General features: G+C 39.9%; 1 protein-coding gene across 1 annotated transcript in view; it reads left to right on the top strand.

Moving 5' to 3' along the window:
• LOC107567472 (slit homolog 3 protein-like) overlaps positions 1-18,141 on the top strand; it is a 90,991-nt gene that overhangs the window by 57,209 nt on the left and 15,641 nt on the right. Inside the window, exons 19-30 of the mRNA XM_016253164.1 lie at positions 1,836-1,927; positions 2,258-2,393; positions 3,147-3,215; positions 5,556-5,627; positions 5,806-5,877; positions 7,216-7,287; positions 8,160-8,323; positions 9,363-9,487; positions 11,013-11,110; positions 13,305-13,444; positions 15,892-15,985; positions 16,900-17,037. Coding sequence (XP_016108650.1) covers positions 1,836-1,927; positions 2,258-2,393; positions 3,147-3,215; positions 5,556-5,627; positions 5,806-5,877; positions 7,216-7,287; positions 8,160-8,323; positions 9,363-9,487; positions 11,013-11,110; positions 13,305-13,444; positions 15,892-15,985; positions 16,900-17,037 — 1,272 coding nt within the window. The remainder of the gene's footprint in view (positions 1-1,835; positions 1,928-2,257; positions 2,394-3,146; positions 3,216-5,555; positions 5,628-5,805; positions 5,878-7,215; positions 7,288-8,159; positions 8,324-9,362; positions 9,488-11,012; positions 11,111-13,304; positions 13,445-15,891; positions 15,986-16,899; positions 17,038-18,141) is intronic.

Raw genomic sequence — 18,141 nt, forward strand, 5'->3', positions numbered from 1 at the left:
GTTTTCATGTGTCTTAACTGAAGAGAGGATTGAGTTTGGCCACATCGCCATAAAGACTGGATTGGTGGAGTGTTGCAGCGATGTTTGTCCTTCTGTAGATTTCTCCTATCTCCACATATGATCATGGAGCTCAACTAGAGTGACCATCAGGTTCTTGGTCACCACATTAACCAAAGCCCTTCTCCATCAATTGCTCAGTTTGGCCAGGAGGCCAGCTCTAGGAAGAGTCCTGGTTGTTTCAAATTTCTTCCATTAAGGGTAACAGAGACTACATGCTTCTGTGACCCTTCAATGAAGCAGAATTTTTTTCTGAACTCTTCCACAGATGTGTGGCTTGATGCAAACCTGTTTCTGAGCTCTACAGGCAGTTCTTTTGACCTCAGGGCTTGGTTTTTGCTCTGATATGCATTGTCAGCTGTTAGACCTTTTATTAAGACGTGTGTGCCTTTCCAAATCATTACCCATTCAAATGAATTTGCCACAGGTTAACTTCACTTGAAGTGTAATAACATCTTCAAGCAAAATGAATGCTCCTGAGCTCAATTTCAACTGTCCCAGATAAGGGTATGAATACTTATGCAATGGAATCATTTTATTTTTTTATTTTTAATACATTTGCAAAGATGTTAAAATGTTTTTTTTGCTTGACAATTATGGTGTATGGAGTGTAGATTGTTGTGGAAAAAACTAATTTAAAGCAGTTTAACATAAGGCAGCAACAAAACAAAATGTGAAAAAAATGAAGGGGTATGAATAAATTCACAAGGCACTGTATATATATATATATATATTATATACTGTATATATTATATGTATATATAATGTTGATTCTCTTTCATACTCTTCTATTCCTTTATGTCCACACTGGCCTTTTAAGCAGTTCCTCATGAACCAGAGTCGCACTGTCAGGACGCTGAACAAGGGTTTGCAGACCTCAGCTAGTATTTGCCTTGTAACCTGTGCCATCCACACCACATCCATCTCCAGTTCCCATGAAATCACGCTGCTTAGTTCAGGCCGCTGCATCGCCTCCTTCCAGACCGAGGCTTTCTCTCCACTCCTTCTCCTCGGATTTCCCACACCTTCATCCCCCTCTCCCTGCTTCCCAGCGTCAGGGTAAATCACACCCGGCCAGCTTCCCACAAGGCCGTACTGAGAGGGCAGCATGAGGACAAATTTTCATGAGGCCTAAACATTATCTTCTCCAACTCTGGTTTTTATAGGGAAGAACTTGTGTCCATAAAGAGGGGGAAAACAGAACCTCTCGAGACCGACATAAAGTTTAACAGAGAAAAAGAAACTGCGGTTTGGCTTCTGTCTGGCTGGGGTCCTGTGTTTCAGAAGGCCTCCCTGTCAAAGCTATGGTAGAAACAGTTCTTTTGCTGCTTCAGGGAATATCGTGTTAAGAGAGCCTGCTCAGCTGTAGACGGGCGAAGCACTTTGAAATAAAGAGGTTGAAAGTGAGAGAAATCGCCCTGGCTCGAGGTCCATTAGTTAGAAGAAGCTGTCTGTCAGGGCTCATGTGTTGTTATTCTGTTCGTTTCGGCTCCAAACAACTCACCACCACAACATCCAGCTATTTCAGTGCTCTGCAATTACAGTTAGAGTAACAAAGTCAAGCTAAATTGATTTACGGGAAGATATTTTTGGTCGTTTGAAAGAGTCCAGTCATTGTAAAACTAGCCCACAGCCCCTTTGGCTCTTCTACGTTTGCAGGCACATCCAGATCCAGCGTTCTCCTTCCAGACTCGGTCTGTGTGTTATTGTTGGAGTATATCTCAGTCTCCATTACCTCCCATTAATGGCTTAATTCGCTGTTTCTTTTTAATCTATAGGGCAATTCAGCCTTTTACAGATAGCATCTTAAAGAGCTTGGATGAAAGCAGCTCGGGAGGAGGCTACAAGTATTGCTTGCAGGAAATGTGGAGCAAGCGAAGCCAAAAGCAATATTTAGCTGCTGATTTTAAACTCCTGTGCACTGTATCACTTATTATGAGCAAGCGTGCGCTGTAATAATGATACCCATGTTTGGAGACCCACATTCCTGAGAAAAGGCTATTTTCAGAGAGGGTGCAATGCAATTTGGTGCACGCAGCACCTGTGCACTTTCATCCGTTCTCTCTCTTTTTCTCCATCCTCCATTACTTCCTTTTAAAGAATTGATGAGTTTCTATATTAGATCTGTTAGCAGCACATATTACGTTTTTGTCTTGCATGATGTAAAGGAGCATAAAATATGCATATCTTCCTCTCTAAGGTACGGAAGAGAATGTCTGTCTGCCGTCGGCCCCTCGCTGTCCCGATTCTTGCTCATGCTCGGACACAGTGGTGCGCTGTAGTAACCGGGGGCTGCGTTCGCTGCCTAAGGGTATCCCTAAAGATACAACTGAAGTGTGAGTTTCTCCTTCCAGCTCCTTCCTGTCATGTTTTCATCTTTTTCAGTTTAGTTCAGTGACAGCTTCAGACCTTTTTTCTGAAATTGATTCTGAGATGGGTCACTCTGATTGTATGAGGGGTAGTGAGTTGTTGCACAGTTAAGGTGTCAGTCATAATCTACTGAACCAATCAGATGAAGAGTGAGCACAGCGCCTTCATAGAACTGCTGACACTGTCGTTTAAACTCGATAAGAGCAGCTCATACTCATACTTCGAGAAAAGGGATAGATGGAGAGACAGGGAAGCAATAGAACAAGACGACAGTGACTAAGAGAAGAAAAGAAATGCAAACAAGTGACAAGGAGAGACTGATGTAACAAGCGGTTTTAATGGCGAGTGTGGTGAACAGAAATATCCTGCCTTGACGCTGTCGGTTTTTCAGCAGAAGGACAGTAATTGTTCTTGGGTTGTACAGGAAAACTCCAGCAGGATTGACCTCTTCTCCTGTGTCATAGTTTTGAATATAATACCAAGAGTAAATTTTGTAGATAAGCAATCCCAGCAGCTACACTTCAGCTACACTAGACAGCAAGGCAGCTCACTGTAACTCCTCTACATCTAGAGCCGCTTTGTGGTAATAAGTCTATTTCTTCCGATGTAAAATGTATTTTTAAGCATGAAATGAAATTTAAAATGAATCTGGTTTTACTTTATAGCTTGTTTGAGGATTGTAAACTTGCCTGTTAACAGGATTTGTCTTACCGTTTCAGATACTTGGAAGGAAATCTCCTTACCTCCGTGCCCAAAGAGCTTGCTAGTCTGAAACAACTGACACTGCTGTATGTATTTCTCCACTTTTCATTTAATTTATTCATTTGCCACACGCTATTATCCAAAAGGACCCACTATGCATTTAATGCCTTCATTTGTATGTTTATTTTAAGTATACAGAATTATTTGTATTTCCAAAGCTGCAGGAATTGTTACGTTTTAGCAAATCTGAGATATCGTCTCACATTGTAAATAATATTAAAGGGGTCATATGATGCGATTTAAATTTTTTTCTTTCTCTTTGGAGTGTTACTTAAGATCTGTAAAGTTGCAAAGACTAAAGTTTCAAATCCAAAGGGATATTCTTTATAACAGTTAAGAGTCAGCCATGCCTACCTAAAACGGCTTGTTCTAACACGCCCCCACATGTCTACCTCACGATGTGGGAAGATTTGCATAACACCGTCCAAATGTAAACGCAAAGAAAGAAGGCGTAACTTTGATTCTCGCTGTAGTATTCCTGTTGCCGTGTGTTTCGTTGTGAAAGCGAAACTACTTTGTTTGGCCTTCCAAAAGAGGACGATATCCGCTTTGTCATGCCTGGAGCTGATCCGTGCTGGTCGCTGAGGAAATACATCAACTTCGTGCTTTGGATCGCAGGATCGGCTTTCACCATGGACGAAGCGGAGTTCAGCCCGGGGTCGTCACATGTGGTTGCCGCAAGCCCGCCGGACGCTCCTTCGTCGAATCCACCGGCTGCGCCGTTCTCAAGCCCGCCCGCCTCCGCTCACTCTAGCCCGCCGTGTGTTTCGTTGTGAAAGTGAAACTACTTTGTTTGGTCTTCCAAAAGAGGACACGACTAGAAATCAGTGGTTAAGTTGTATTTACAACACTGTTCCAGAACACTTCAACCCAAATATTCAGATGTGTCCAGCGCATTTTATGGAGGTCCTGGTAGAGTAGACTACAATGCCGGCTGTTCTGACTCACAGACTGTAAGTTTTTTATATTTAAAGAATTTGCCACTGATGATTCAAACGCGAGTTTTGAGCAGTGTAGAGTAGTGCTTGTTGTTTGTCATTTCGCCGATCACAAATGCAGACATGGTTTTATGTTTACATGGTGCAATGCAATGCAACGTGTAAAAAGACAGTATAAATCATTATAATCAGTAATTATGTCCCCACTGGATGCAACAAATGCCTCGTTTATAATGGGTTTTAATGTTTTTGTCGCGTCGCTCCGGCCGGACAGGGCATCACAGAATGGTGAGGGGCGTAACATTTCCGTCACACGCTTGAGGTATTCGGCCAATCACAACGCACTGGATAGCTGGCAAATCAGAGCACACCTCACTTTTCAGACCGATGAGCTTTGTAAAAATCAACGCTTTTCAGAAAGGCGGGGCATAGAGGAGAAACAATAATGTACAGTATGTGGAAAATAACATGTTTTTTTAACCTTAAACCGCATAAACACATTTCATCACACCAAATACACAAAATAATGTTCTTTTTAGCAGCATCATTTGACCCCTTTAATAATAATAAAAAGTTTGTAATTTTTACAGAAAAAAAAAACTGTTAATTGTTTTAACTGTAAGTTACCTTAGCATATGGTGAAGAATTGTAAATGGTTTAAAATTGCATGTTATGAAATTTTACTGTAAGATTAAACTGTCAAAATAACTAAAATACTATAAAATTAAACTGTCAAATTACTGTAAAAGCTATGAATTACTGTGTAGTTTACGGTTAAAAACATGAAAAACGACTTTCCCAGTAGTCTCTGTGTGACACATACCAGTTTTGTGTTTTATTTAAATAATTTTATGCTTTAGTTAACGTTTATTGCATTTTTTAGTATCTTGCGCATTACCCTTGATGCTGGGTTTGTGTGTGTGTGTGATTGTGAGCATATGCACCATTTATGTATTAAAATCAGCCATATTTTATAGACAGGCCACTTATGATGAACTCATCATGTGACTTTGTATTGGCATGTGTACTTAGATGGTAATTATCAGTAAAGTTTTTAAGGTATACAAAGCATTTTTTGGTGCTTTAAGTATCTTGCAATAACTTTCAACCTTTTAAGGAAATATAATATGTTGTAAAATATGCCAACATGCCATCCCATAATCCCTCAAACATTATAACTGAGTGAGTTTCTGGCAAACACAACTGCCTTTTTTTTTTCTTTTTTTTTTTTTTGCTGTCTACGGTTCAGTTTTTATGCACGTTTGAAGTCATTAATTAATAAACTTTATTTAACCAGGATGAAGTAACTGCGATTAAATCTCTTTTCTAAGAGTAAACCTGGCTTTGGATTGTGAAGGCATGTTGTAGACATTCTTCTGAGGGTGTGTAATTGGATCTGCTGTGTGTTTGTGTGTGTTTCCTCTGCAGAGACCTCAGTAATAACAGCATCAGTCTTCTTGCCCCTCTCACCTTCAGCAACATGACGCAGCTTGCCACCCTGTAAGTTTACACCATCATCCAACAATCAGACACAGTTTCTGTGTCCACATATGAGTTTGTCAGTGCCGTCATGTGAACTTGATCACTACTTCCAAAAATTTGGGCAGAAATGTTGACATTAAATGACTGTTTCACTGTCTCTGTGTATCACTCATATTCGCTCTCTCTTTCTCTGCAGTATCCTGAGCTATAATCAAATTCGCTGTGTCCCGGTTCATGCATTTGATGGCTTGCGTTCTCTCCGCCTGCTGTAAGACTCCCTTTTGTTTTTTACCTGATGAACCAGCGATCTGCTGCATATTCACATCAATCTCTCTCTCTCTCACACACACACACATACAAACACACACACACACACACACACACACACACACTCCCCATGCACCACAACACCTGCCTTATGAACTTAACTTCAGGAGATTACTGCCTGAACAAAGCTGCTTTAGAACAGCACATTCACAGCATAAGCAAGTTCTGAAGGAACAAAGCAATAGATTTTAAGAACACTTAAGTCCTGTGGGTACATTTTTTTCTTTTGGTTATATGAAAGTCACATTAAAATGGTCTTGGAAACTTTTTACCATGCCTTCATGATTTATTTTTGTTGCTTACCAGACTATTTACAGACTCAAACTCAAAACCACACTGTAAAAATATTTTTTGTAGCTGTAAATTAAAACAAAGATTATTGGATTTCAGTTTACAAAAAAAAATGCTATTTCAGTTTTTCTGCTTCAAAATTTTGTTTAATTCATTTGCTGTTTCTTTGTAATTATTTCAACACCTATTTTTTCATTGTACAAAAATCTATTAAAATATAAATTTTGCTATGATAATTTAAAAGTATAATACTCTAAAACAAAGTGCAAAATAAATATGAATCATGTCAATAATTATTATGCGAAAATTATAGTATCGTTCAAAAGTTTGGGAATTGTTTTTGGAAACCGTGATACTTTTTATGTTTCTTAGAACAGAGAAAAAAACTGCATTCGAAACAGATGTCTTTTGTCAGATTTGATCAGTTTAATAAAAATGTTTGTTTGAAATGTCTGTTTAATACAAATGAAGTTTGAAATGTGTGACTATAGTTGAAGAGACACCCTTGGATATCTGTCTGCATTAAGCTGGATACGTTATCAACACCCTGTGTGCACAGATACCGTAAACAGACCAAAGGACGCCCATCTTATTCTGGCCTCTTTAAGCTTAGTCTGCCAGGCAGTCATCATTGTCACTTTTTAATTTCCCAAAATGCCCCAGGGCCAGCGCTGACGTGCCCTCAAGGGCCTGTAGCTGTCCAATCATGTTCTCAGGTTGCGGTCTGAGTATATGTGTTGGTCGAGCGGCCCAAAATAGAACAGGAGAAATTATTAAACAGAACTGACACAGCATACAATGAAATCTCAATGCAAATCTGCCGTTCCCACCGGTGCCTCACTAAACGGCAGCGGTTTTCTATAATCCGCACTAAATGCCGTGAATGACCCTTTCTTTCTCTCTCTCCGTTTATAGTGTGGAAAACAATGAAACCAACTCCCAGAGCTCCATGCCTTTTTTTCATTTCCTTTTCATTCTTCTCTTTCAGAACCCTCCACGGAAATGACCTTTCAACTATTCCTGAGGGAGCCTTCAGCCACTTGACATCTCTGTCTCATCTGTAAGTGTGTGTGTGTGTGTGTGTGTGTTTTTGTGACAAATAAGGATATAGATTTGTATAATGGCAAAGGTATGACATAGGTATTACAAGGAGAAGGTGACTTTTCAGGACATTACCCCATGTCCCCACTTTTCAAAACGCTTATAAATCACACAGAATGGAGTGTATTGAAAATCTGAAATAGCAGAAAGTTTCCTGTAAGGGGTAGGTTTAGGGGTAGGGTTGGTGTAGGGCAATAGAATATACGGTCTGTACAGTATAAAAACCATTACGCCTATGGGATGTCCCCACTTTTCACAAAAACAAACCTGTGTGTGTGTGTGTGTGTGTGTGTGTGTGTGTGTGTGTGTGTGTGTGTGTAAAAGCATGCTGTCTCTGCCTCTATTAATGATGGACTCCCAGTCTCAACCTTAGAGACCAACTCAGGTCTTTAGACTCGATGTAGGTTTTACCTCATTACCGGGTGCAACCTAGAGAGAGTGCAGCCTTGTGCTCTGCGCTCGGAGACCGAGCCCCACAGGGAATCTTTGTAAATTTTATTACAGCTAAAAGGCATCTATTATGGAGGCTTATGGTGGTGGTGTTTTTTTTCCTCTCCGGCTGTAGTACCTCTTGCTGGTTTGGAGCGAGGCTACTGTAGCTCCTTGTTTCCTCATTGAAAAGAACTGTCAGAGAAAAATCCCCATTGAGGAATAAAGGGCCTGTTGAATTGAAGGAAGTGCAATTGGGATGTTTGTAGTAACCGAAGAAGTTGGCTTTGTAAGGAAGAGTTGTATTCACAAGGAAAAATCCACTTGGCCAATGAATCATACTGATATTCTAATGCATTTATCCTTTCAAACAAAGTTTAACACCCGGTTCGTGTGATCCAGGGCTCTGGGTGCAAACCCCCTGTACTGTGACTGCGAGCTGCGCTGGTTGTCTCAGTGGGTGAAGGCTGGGTTTAAAGAGCCTGGCATCGCCCGCTGCACTGGACCACCCGGCATGGCAGACCGCCTGCTGCTTACCACCCCTCTCAGTCAATTCCAGTGCAAGGGTGAGTCTGTCTTCTTTTCTGCTGGATAACACATCTGCTCCAGGCACATTGAGCCGTGGTGCTCGTATGGCAAACACAACATTTCAATTTGGTCTGCACCAGGTCCTGATTCAATTTCCGCTCTCTTTCTCTCCCTAAATAACATTGTCAACGTCCAAAAACTAAGCGTGAGAGCAGTGATGCTGAGCCTCTTCACTCTCAAAAATCTCTCAGTAGCCTATCTTACCAAAGCTAAAAGGTACATCTTTGTACCTTCTTTACCCCTAAATGGTACATACTAGTACATAAAATGCACGTATTGGTACCTTTTCAAAGAGTACCACCCCAGTTTACTACCTTTTTTCTGAGTGTTTAAGTTTGCAATGGCAATATTTCAGAATGAAACAAGATATTTGAGGAGAGAAAAAACTGTAGGGTATGAATTGATTTGATTTGATCAGAATTTATTGGATCATTAAAAGTGGACATTACATACCAGAATGGAGTCAGGTTGAAGGATAAGGGTTGAGAAATATTGTTAACTACAAAAAAATAAGTTTTCTGTAACTGAAATAAAGCTGAATTAAATCAAATAAAATATAAATATTAGATGAAAAACTTTAAAAATGAAAATTAGAAATGCTGCCTTTGCAACTAACTGAAAAAAGTACTGAATACCTAAAACTGAAATAAATAGAAATATTTAAGAAAATCTAATAAAATGACAAAAGCACATAACAAAATTATTCAAACTTAAATTAAAGGGAAAACTTGAGAATAAAAGCTAATGCAAAATAATAAATACATACTTAATAGAACATAAATAATACAAAAATAACAGTGTTTCAGAGGCAGAGACAAGTTATTATATTTTGATAAATGGTAATTCTGCTTTTTCGATTTTGTTTCTAGTAATAACATGCACAGATAAAGTTTTGCAAAGAAATATGGTCAGGTTTGTTTCATGTTGACCTTAATGTCACCTCCACTCCCTTTTATTTCCTGTTCCCTTTCTCGTCCACACATTTATGCTTCACATGTTGTGTTGTGTGTCTTTCAGGTCCAGCAGATTTGAATCTGATGTCCAAGTGCGCCCCCTGTCGGGCGAGTCCCTGTCAGAACAATGGCACATGTGTGAGTGATGTCATGGGCTCCTACCACTGCACCTGCCCCTTTGGCTACAAGGTGAGTGACCATCCACCGCCCCACATACATCCTCAGGCAGCGTGCACGCGTGTACAGAATACTCCTATGAGTTATGTGCATCATTACATGCATGAGAGCCTCATCATCCATCTTCCCGAGCTGAACTCGCTGGATCTGAAGTTTCTTGATTATTTCCTATTGTACTCAGGCAGGTGTTGTTTGTGTAGTGGATACATACTCAGTGGTGCGACCTTGGCGGTGAGGTCTTGGGCTGATGGCAAATGTATTGCAAGGGATGTGAAGAATGTGAGCTGCTCTTCAAAAGCAATTTATTCAAAGACAAGCAGCTATGAGAAATGATAAGTGTGACCGGGCGGTAACGTACAAAAATGTAAATTATGCAGCATCAGTGGCAGTTCACTTCCGTGAGTTTGAACAGATTGCTATTATAAACATGAACCAAACTTTAGACCATCATTCCAAGCAGACTGGGTTGCAGATTGCTGATGCACATCGAAAAACACTTGAAAAACTGCTTCAAAAAACCAAACGAACCAAAGTTTGATATCAAACAGACTCGGTTTCACACAAAAAGTGGTTTACGAATGTGTGCGTGTTCTGGATGCAGCATGCAATCATTATTCTTTTGTTTGGTTATGGGATTCCTGTCAGTGTTGTTCTGTTGAAGAACAGATAAGAGCTTAACCCTTCGCCCTCTACAAGACAGAACCAGTGAGCTGTCTTTTAATTAAAACCGCAGCTCTCAAGGTCAGTTCCAGGTGTGCGTCTGTCCTCGAAATAAGTGAAGATTAATTAGAATGTTCTAGAGTACTGAATTAAGTCAAACATGGGAAGAGAGAAAGAGAAAAAACAGAGGGGCCGAGAGAAAGAAAACAGGCATATGTGCCCTTTGAGGAGAGCAGAGGAAACAGGCATATCAGTGGCAAGAGCCTTTGTCTGAAATTGAAATGGAGAGAGTTAGTCACGGAGTTACAGCCTCAGAGTGTAAAAGGATCAGGACACAACATACATCTTCCATAAACCATGATATTAAACTAAACTCAGCTCTGGGCCTGGATATAGAACTAGTAAACAAACAAGATTTTTACATTTGCTGAGGAAAATGTGAGTGGTGCTTGTCTGTGCAAAACTAGCCACCACAATGCTGCAGGATAGGCTATGCAGGTAATATGTTCTGAGTGTTTTTATTATGTTGCTATGTGGTTGCTAGGGTGTTCTGGATGGTAATTAAAAGGATTAAAACGGATTCCTAATTATAAGTATGAGCAACAATAATAACCATAGAAAGCACCGCTAATCATTGGCTTTAATGTCCACTCCTTAACCCTGTTTGAAAGGTAAATTGCGGTTAACATTTAAGTTGACATTTTACTCAGAACTCATTATGTAATACCGTAGATGATGGCTTTTTATTTCTTTAACCTCTTCACCTTTGAAAGTGTCCATCTGATTGTGACCTTTGTCCCAGTATGTAGGGTCAGACATGTTAAAACCTGAGCTCTCTCTTTCTTCATCCATGCTCACAGGCTTTCTCTTTCCTCAGGGTCGTAACTGTGAGATCCCCATTAACGCCTGCATCAGCCTGCCGTGTGTTAATGGAGGCACGTGCCACCTCACACCTGGACTGGACGGGCACTACAGGTACATTCAGAGCTGTATAAATAATATTTATTTATTGATATTATTTATAGTGAAGTTGTTGGACCTGTGGCTTGAAATTATGATTTTTTTTTTTTGGTGCTCATGCTGGCAACATAAATCTGAATGTAGCCTGCACAGTGTTTCCACTATCACTATGAATAAGTGTCAAAAAGGATATAAATAAGATTTAAAAACTGAAATAATTTAATTTGAAAGTTCTTTGTTACAATGCACATCTGGACAAAATCTGTGTATTAAAAATTCAAAGCTTGTAACACCCCTGGACATCTGAAAGAAGCAAGAGACAGGCAGATTGTTATAATGTCACAATAAATGTCCCCTGTGTCCTATAAATCTCCCAACAACTTTGGTAATGTCACGTTAGGCCTCTATTCAATTTTTGCAGGGCAGCTGCTTCACATCCAGCAGGAACAGAGTTGCACAATGACTTTACAAAAAACAACAAATGAGCCCAGAGATTTGTGTGTTTTTATGTGTCTGGAGGTGGAATATATCGGTTGCTGGCGTAGCTCCTGAGAGTTGGCAGCCAGTGGGCAGGGACTGGGTGGAAGGATACAGATGGGTGTGGGTTGTGCTAAACAGTGAGATAAGTTTTACTGCTATTGCTCAACAAGTCACCATAGAAATGGAGGTTTATCAAACACTGAGCCTCAGTCACTGATGGATCTGATCTACAAGACTAATGGATAGCAACAGAAAGGCAAAACAACAGAGAAAAATGCAAATATTAGGGGCTGCTTGGAATTTTAGCAGGTAATTTGCAGTGATATAATTGAGAACAGCTCATTTGAGTCCCAGTGAAGATCAAGACCAGAACAGGGTCGAGTTTGAGTCAAGAGAGAAACCAGAAGAGATAGAGTCTGAGTCAAGACCAAGACCAGAAGACATCGACTCTGATTCGAGACTGAGACCAGAAGAGGGTCGAGTCTGATCTAAGACTGAGACCAGAAAAGAGTCAAGTCTGAGTCAAGACAGAGATCAAAAGAGGGTAGAGTCTGAGTCAGAAAATGAAACCAGAAGAGATTCGAGTCTGAGTCAATACCGAGACCAGAAGAAATCAAGTCTGAGTCAAGACAGAGATCAAAAGAGGGTAGAGTCTGAGTCAGAAAACGAAACCAGAAGAGGGCAGAGTCTGCGTCAAGACTGAGACCAGAAGAGGATCAAGTTTGAGTCAAGACTGAGATCAGAAGAGATTCGAGTCTGAGGTCAAAACCAAGACCAGAAGACATTGAGTCTGAGTCAAGACTGAGACCAGAAGAGCATCAGGTTCAGGTTAAGACTGAGATTAGAAGAGAGTCGGGTCTGAGTCAAGACCGATTCCAGAAGTGGGCTGAGTCTGATTTAAAGTAGAGACCAGAAAAGGGTCGAGTCTGAGTCAAGACTGAGACCAGAAGAAATTATGTCTGAGTCAAAACCAAGATCAAAAGAGGATTGAGTCTGATTCAAGACCAAGACCAGAAGAGGGTCAAGTCTGAGTCAAAACGGAGACCAGAAGAGGGTTGAGTCTAATTTAGGACCGAGGCCAGAAAATAGTCAAGTCTGAGTCAAGACAGTGTCTTCATGCTCCCAACAAGAGAAGACCAATACAATGAAAATATGCTTTTGAACTCAGACTCAAGGACCAAGACCTTGAAAATATGGGCTTTGACTAAACTTTTTGACTCATCTACTCGTAATCATATTGCTTGATTTTGGTGGAACGAAATTAGATGTTTAGCAGAATGTTCAGTATGTTCTTTTCCTCAAAGAAAGTGTATTTGAAAAAAAAAGTGAGTTCAAATTTACTCACTGAAGATCTTCTTACAAAATTCTGATATTCTCAATAAACAAGGGCTTATAGAGTGTTATAAATAAATATCTTGTTTTGTGTTCATGCCAACATTATCATTTGTGACTGAACTATCCCTGTAATGTGTTCAGTACATGTTAAAACCAGAACTCAGTGTTCCTGTTGGCTGTGAGCAGTGCACTAATGAGGGATGTTGGGTTGACATTTAAAGACCAAACAATGAGACATGAATGGCAACAAATGACACTGTTCTGGCTGCAGACCTGAAACAAATCAGTCTGGCAGTATCAGGGTGTCACCCAACAGAGCTAAATCACTGAAACCCACGCGTTGTTGTAACATTTGAAGTATTGATCGTTGTCCTGTGCCTTCCCATTCCTCTAGCTGTGTGTGTCCGCCTGGGTACGAGGGCCAACAGTGTGAGCTGAATCCTGATGACTGTGAAGACAACGACTGTGAGAATAACTCCACCTGTGTGGACGGCATCAACAACTACACCTGCATCTGCCCTCCGAACTACAGAGGTACCAGTTAAACCTCATTAAACCAGCCTGTAAACGCATTCAGACTGTTTCAGACTCTTCGTTACCATTTTCTTAGTCATATTACCCTATTTGTCTGTCTCAGTCAATGAGGCCATTTCACTGGCATGACTGTGCCAATTGCATTTATATCCTCCAGCCACAACTGAGGTGGCTAAGAAAACATTAAGAATCCAAAATAATATGCATGTTAAGACTGGTAGTGGGCAGTTTTACTAAACAAACCAGCTTTTGACAGAAGTCCTGACTAGGCAGATTTAAAGTTCACTGTTGTTAAAACTGTCTGTTTATTTCCACTTCAGATCTGCCAAATGCCGTCCAGTGGCACCACTGCTCTTGTTCTCTCTTCTTTTCCTCAAAATAGGAAGTGCAACTGCTCCTAGCTGGCCCTGTCATTATAATGGCATTCCTCTTTGCCACCTCCCTTGGAGCGGGTGTAGTTGGTATTTGCTGCGGTATAAGCCTGGCCACATTCTTAAGCTTGTAGGATACACACAGCTGTCCGGTTAAAGAGCAGAGTCTTAAAAACTGAGTTTTAAACCAAGCAAGAGAGAAATGTAATTGCTCAGAGGTTAATGGAGTTCTCAGTTATGTTTCATGAAAGTATCAGCTTTGGCTCAGGGGTTTCCCCTAAAAGAGGAATTAAAATAGGAATAGAACTAGGGGGGATGCTTTTTTACTGAAGTCTTTTAAAGCTAGAGTCTCCATTTGCTCTGATATTTCACAAAAATCTAATTTGGGATTTTTCTTGCATACAGAAAGTATGCAGTGCTCATCTTATTCTCTCCATTTCACTCAGTCATCTGTACCAGACTGGCTATAGATCAGACTCTCAACAGAGAATATATTTTTCATTAGTTCAAATAAAAGTATGTAATTATGTGGGTGAAATGAAAGGGGAGAAGGAAGGTTGAAGATTTAATATACTGATGATGTTTTCTCTCCTGTTTTAACATTGTGCCCATGGGCATTGTGGAACTTTTTATATTTTACATTTATATTGGGACTTATACTACCGTTCAAAAGTTTGGGGTTGGTAAGATTTTTCTCTTTTTGAAAGAAGTAATACACTACCTTTCAAAAAAAAATTATTTTTCTTTTTTTTGATAGAAATCAATACTTTTATTCAGCAGGATTGCATTAAATTGATCAAAGTGACAGTGAAGACATTTATAATGTTACAAAAGATTTCTGTTTCAAATAAATTCTGTTCTTTTTCAGCATATTAGAATGATTTCTGAAGGATCATGCGACGCTGAAAACTGAAGAAATGGCTGCTGAAAATTCAGCTTTGCCATCGCAGAAATAAATGACATTTTAATATATATTCAAATAGACATATTTTGCTATTTCAATTATTTGTAAAAATATTTCACAACTTTGCCAGTTTACTGTATTTTTGATCAAATACATACCATCTTCTTTTGAAAGCATTAAAAAAATCATACAAACCCCAAACTTTTTAACAGTAGTGCAAGTTAGCATACCGACAGAAATGTTCCAAAATGCCATTATGCCCCAAACAAGGAAAGGCAATGTGTTTCAATCCTTGTTTAATGTCGAATCCTCACAAATGCCAAAGGTCAAGTCTTATAAAGATTCATTCCTTCTCCATTGTCATTATATTTCTGTATCTCAGTTTGTGTTTTAACAACTGAGGATTGTTCTGTATTAACATCAGTCAGTACAAATCTTACCACCAACATCCAGATTTGATTTAAAAACCCTTTGCCAGACTCCAGCCTGTGAGGTGCATGCAGGAAACATCAACTGTAGACACCGACTGAATTGATTCCCTGAAGAACACATACAGTTGCTGCAGAAAGAGTCTAGAGGAAATTGGCCTGGCAGAAGACCACCTAAACCCCGTCTCAAGGGCCAGAGCACGGAGAGGGTACATCTGTTTCTTAGCTGCTGCTGTGCCATGCAACTAGCAACACCAGCACAAGTGTGCTGGACAGGAAATGCTAGGAATCTGGGTGAATGAGTGCAGGGATGTGGAGGTTGGTTTAGACCCAAAACGGCCTGTTGCAGGGCGGGACGTCCTACAGCAGGTGGACAGGAACAGGGAATTTATTGAAGGTTCTGGTTGGCAGTGATTTAGTGCCTTTGAATGGACCCTGCTGAGCTGTGTGCTCTAGAAAGACTTTGCCATCACACAAAGATGTTTTCAGTTGAGCCTGGAGGAGAAAAAGCCTCACAGTCTAAATGCTGGCAGATGGTGTGAGGGGCGAAAACACCTCGAGGAGGGTCATGACACACATATGCCGTATGTTCAGTCAAAGAGTTCCTTTAGCCACACAACTGTGAGCTTCACCCGTAGACAGCAGAGGCCCTGAGTGTTTCAGCATGCGATAAACCTCCGGACGCTGGGAGAGGGCAACTGTTACAGTCATTTGTTCCTTTTTTTTTCTTTGTGTGTCTCTTAGGGGATCTGTGTGAGGAGGTGATTGACCCCTGTCTGCCCGGGTTTGACCTCTGCCAACACGACTCCAAGTGTGTTCTCCTCAGTAAGGGCTACAGGTGAGTGTTTGAGCTCCTCTGCTCAGAACTTCACAGGAAAGACTGCGTGACCTGCCTGTGCTGCCTGTAATAGAGTTCAACAGTCGGCTTCCAAAAGTAAAAACTCCATTCATTTTCTCCATAAGGAAAGGGATTTTTAACAATAAACTGATAAAACATTAAAGCCAGACCAGTTGTGAGCACTGAGGATGTATGATTTTCCTCAACGCAACTGTTTGCATTAATTCAACTTACTTTTAAATTAACTGCTTAAAAGCAGAATTTGTAATGGAAAAACTACCCATGATGCTGTACAGAAAATTCCTCCAATCAGGGGTCGCAGCGTGCCAAAAGAGATCTTTAGCTCCGCCCACTCCCATTAAAAGTGCTGCGAATGACATAGTCGACTCTGTCGACCCTGCATTCTCAAAATAAATAAATAAATATATATACATGTCATTACTATGCAGACAACCATAATTAAAAAATTAAAAAATTAAACTATAAACTATAAATTAATAAGTTATAAATTAATAGTTTATATTTCTCCTTCATTTAAATTCATTCGGCAATGCTTTATGGAATTGTAGTTCTATCACTCACTAAGACTGAAAAGGACATAGTCTTGAAACGTTGTCTTTTTGTCCGATTTTCATATACTTATTATTTTATTACTTTTTTCATATACTTTTATACTTTAATATACTCGTTTGGTTCATGGCTTATAACGCTTAAACAAATACCTTTTTTAAAATACTTATGGGAAAAATACTTCCAGAACCAATGTTGCTGAAAAACGGGGTGGGCATTACTGCACTCAGGGGTATGAAGTCTCATTATCACTACCAAATAGTTAGCAGTGTTTTTAACTAGTGCTAGGACATCCTAGTGATTTTTTAGCATCTAAACTGTTGTGTTGTTGTTGTTATCTTCAGGTGTGAATGTTTGCCGGGGTATGTTGGCCAGCACTGTGAGCAGGATTACAATGACTGTCTGGAGAACAAATGCCAGCATGGAGCAGAGTGTAATGATGCCATCAATGGATACACGTGTGTGTGCAAGGAGGGGTTCAGGTGAGACTCGTGCATTGTTCACACTCATACACAAGTGCATTTACTTATACAAATAAAGACATGCCGTAGAATTCTGTTGTTTCTGTTGTAAGTTAATTACTTTAAAACTACTAAAGACTAATCCAAACCTAAACCATACCTCTACTCCTAAAGAATTTTTTTTTTACTTTATTTATGAATCATTTAGAATTAGTATTATATTTCATGATAATAATATTATCCTAATATTTCAATAATAATTATATAATAAATTAAATATTATTATAAAATGTATTTAAAATGTAAATATTAAGTTGTATTATATTTTAAATAATAATAATAATACTTAAATATAACATTTAAGTTTGAACCACTTAAACTCAGTGGTTTGAGTCTTACCTCTCAGATAGGTCCTTCAAGGTATCTTGGAGAGGTGAGGTGTCCAAGTCGCAACATCTATATACTGGGGTGCCTCAGGGCTCAGTTCTTGGACCACTTCTCTTCTCTGTCTACATGGCATCACTAGGTTCTGTCATTCAGAAACATGACTTTTCATATCACTGCTATGCTGATGACACTAAACTCTACCTCTCATTCCATCCTGATGATCCGACGATAGCTGCTCGCATTTCAGCTTGTCTAACAGACATTTCTTGTTTGATGACGGACCATCACCTTCAACTCAACCTGGCTAAGACAGAACTGCTTGTGGTTTCAACAAACCCATCACTTTATCAAAATGTCACCATCCAGTTAGGCTCATCAACCATAACTCCTTCAAAAACAGCTAGAAACCTTGGAGTTGTGATTGATGATAAGCTGAATTTCTCAGACCACATTGTTAAAACCGACCCGTTCCTGCAGATTTGCTTTATACAACATTAGGAAGATCAGGCCCTTTCTTTCAGAACATACAACACAACTCCTTGTTCAAGCTCTTGTTCTATCCAGGCTGGACTATTGCAATGCTCTCTTGGCAGGACTTCCAGCCACTTCTATCAAACCGCTACAATTAATCCAAAATGCTGCTGCAAGACTGCAAGATTATGAGCCGAAAAGAACGCATGTCACACCTCTGTTCATTAATTTGCACTGGCTACCAGTAGCTGCTCGCATGCTCGCATT

Source organism: Sinocyclocheilus grahami, unplaced genomic scaffold, assembly GCF_001515645.1.
Source record: "Sinocyclocheilus grahami isolate Dianchi unplaced genomic scaffold, SAMN03320097.WGS_v1.1 scaffold1162.1, whole genome shotgun sequence".
Taxonomy (NCBI): domain Eukaryota; kingdom Metazoa; phylum Chordata; class Actinopteri; order Cypriniformes; family Cyprinidae; genus Sinocyclocheilus; species Sinocyclocheilus grahami.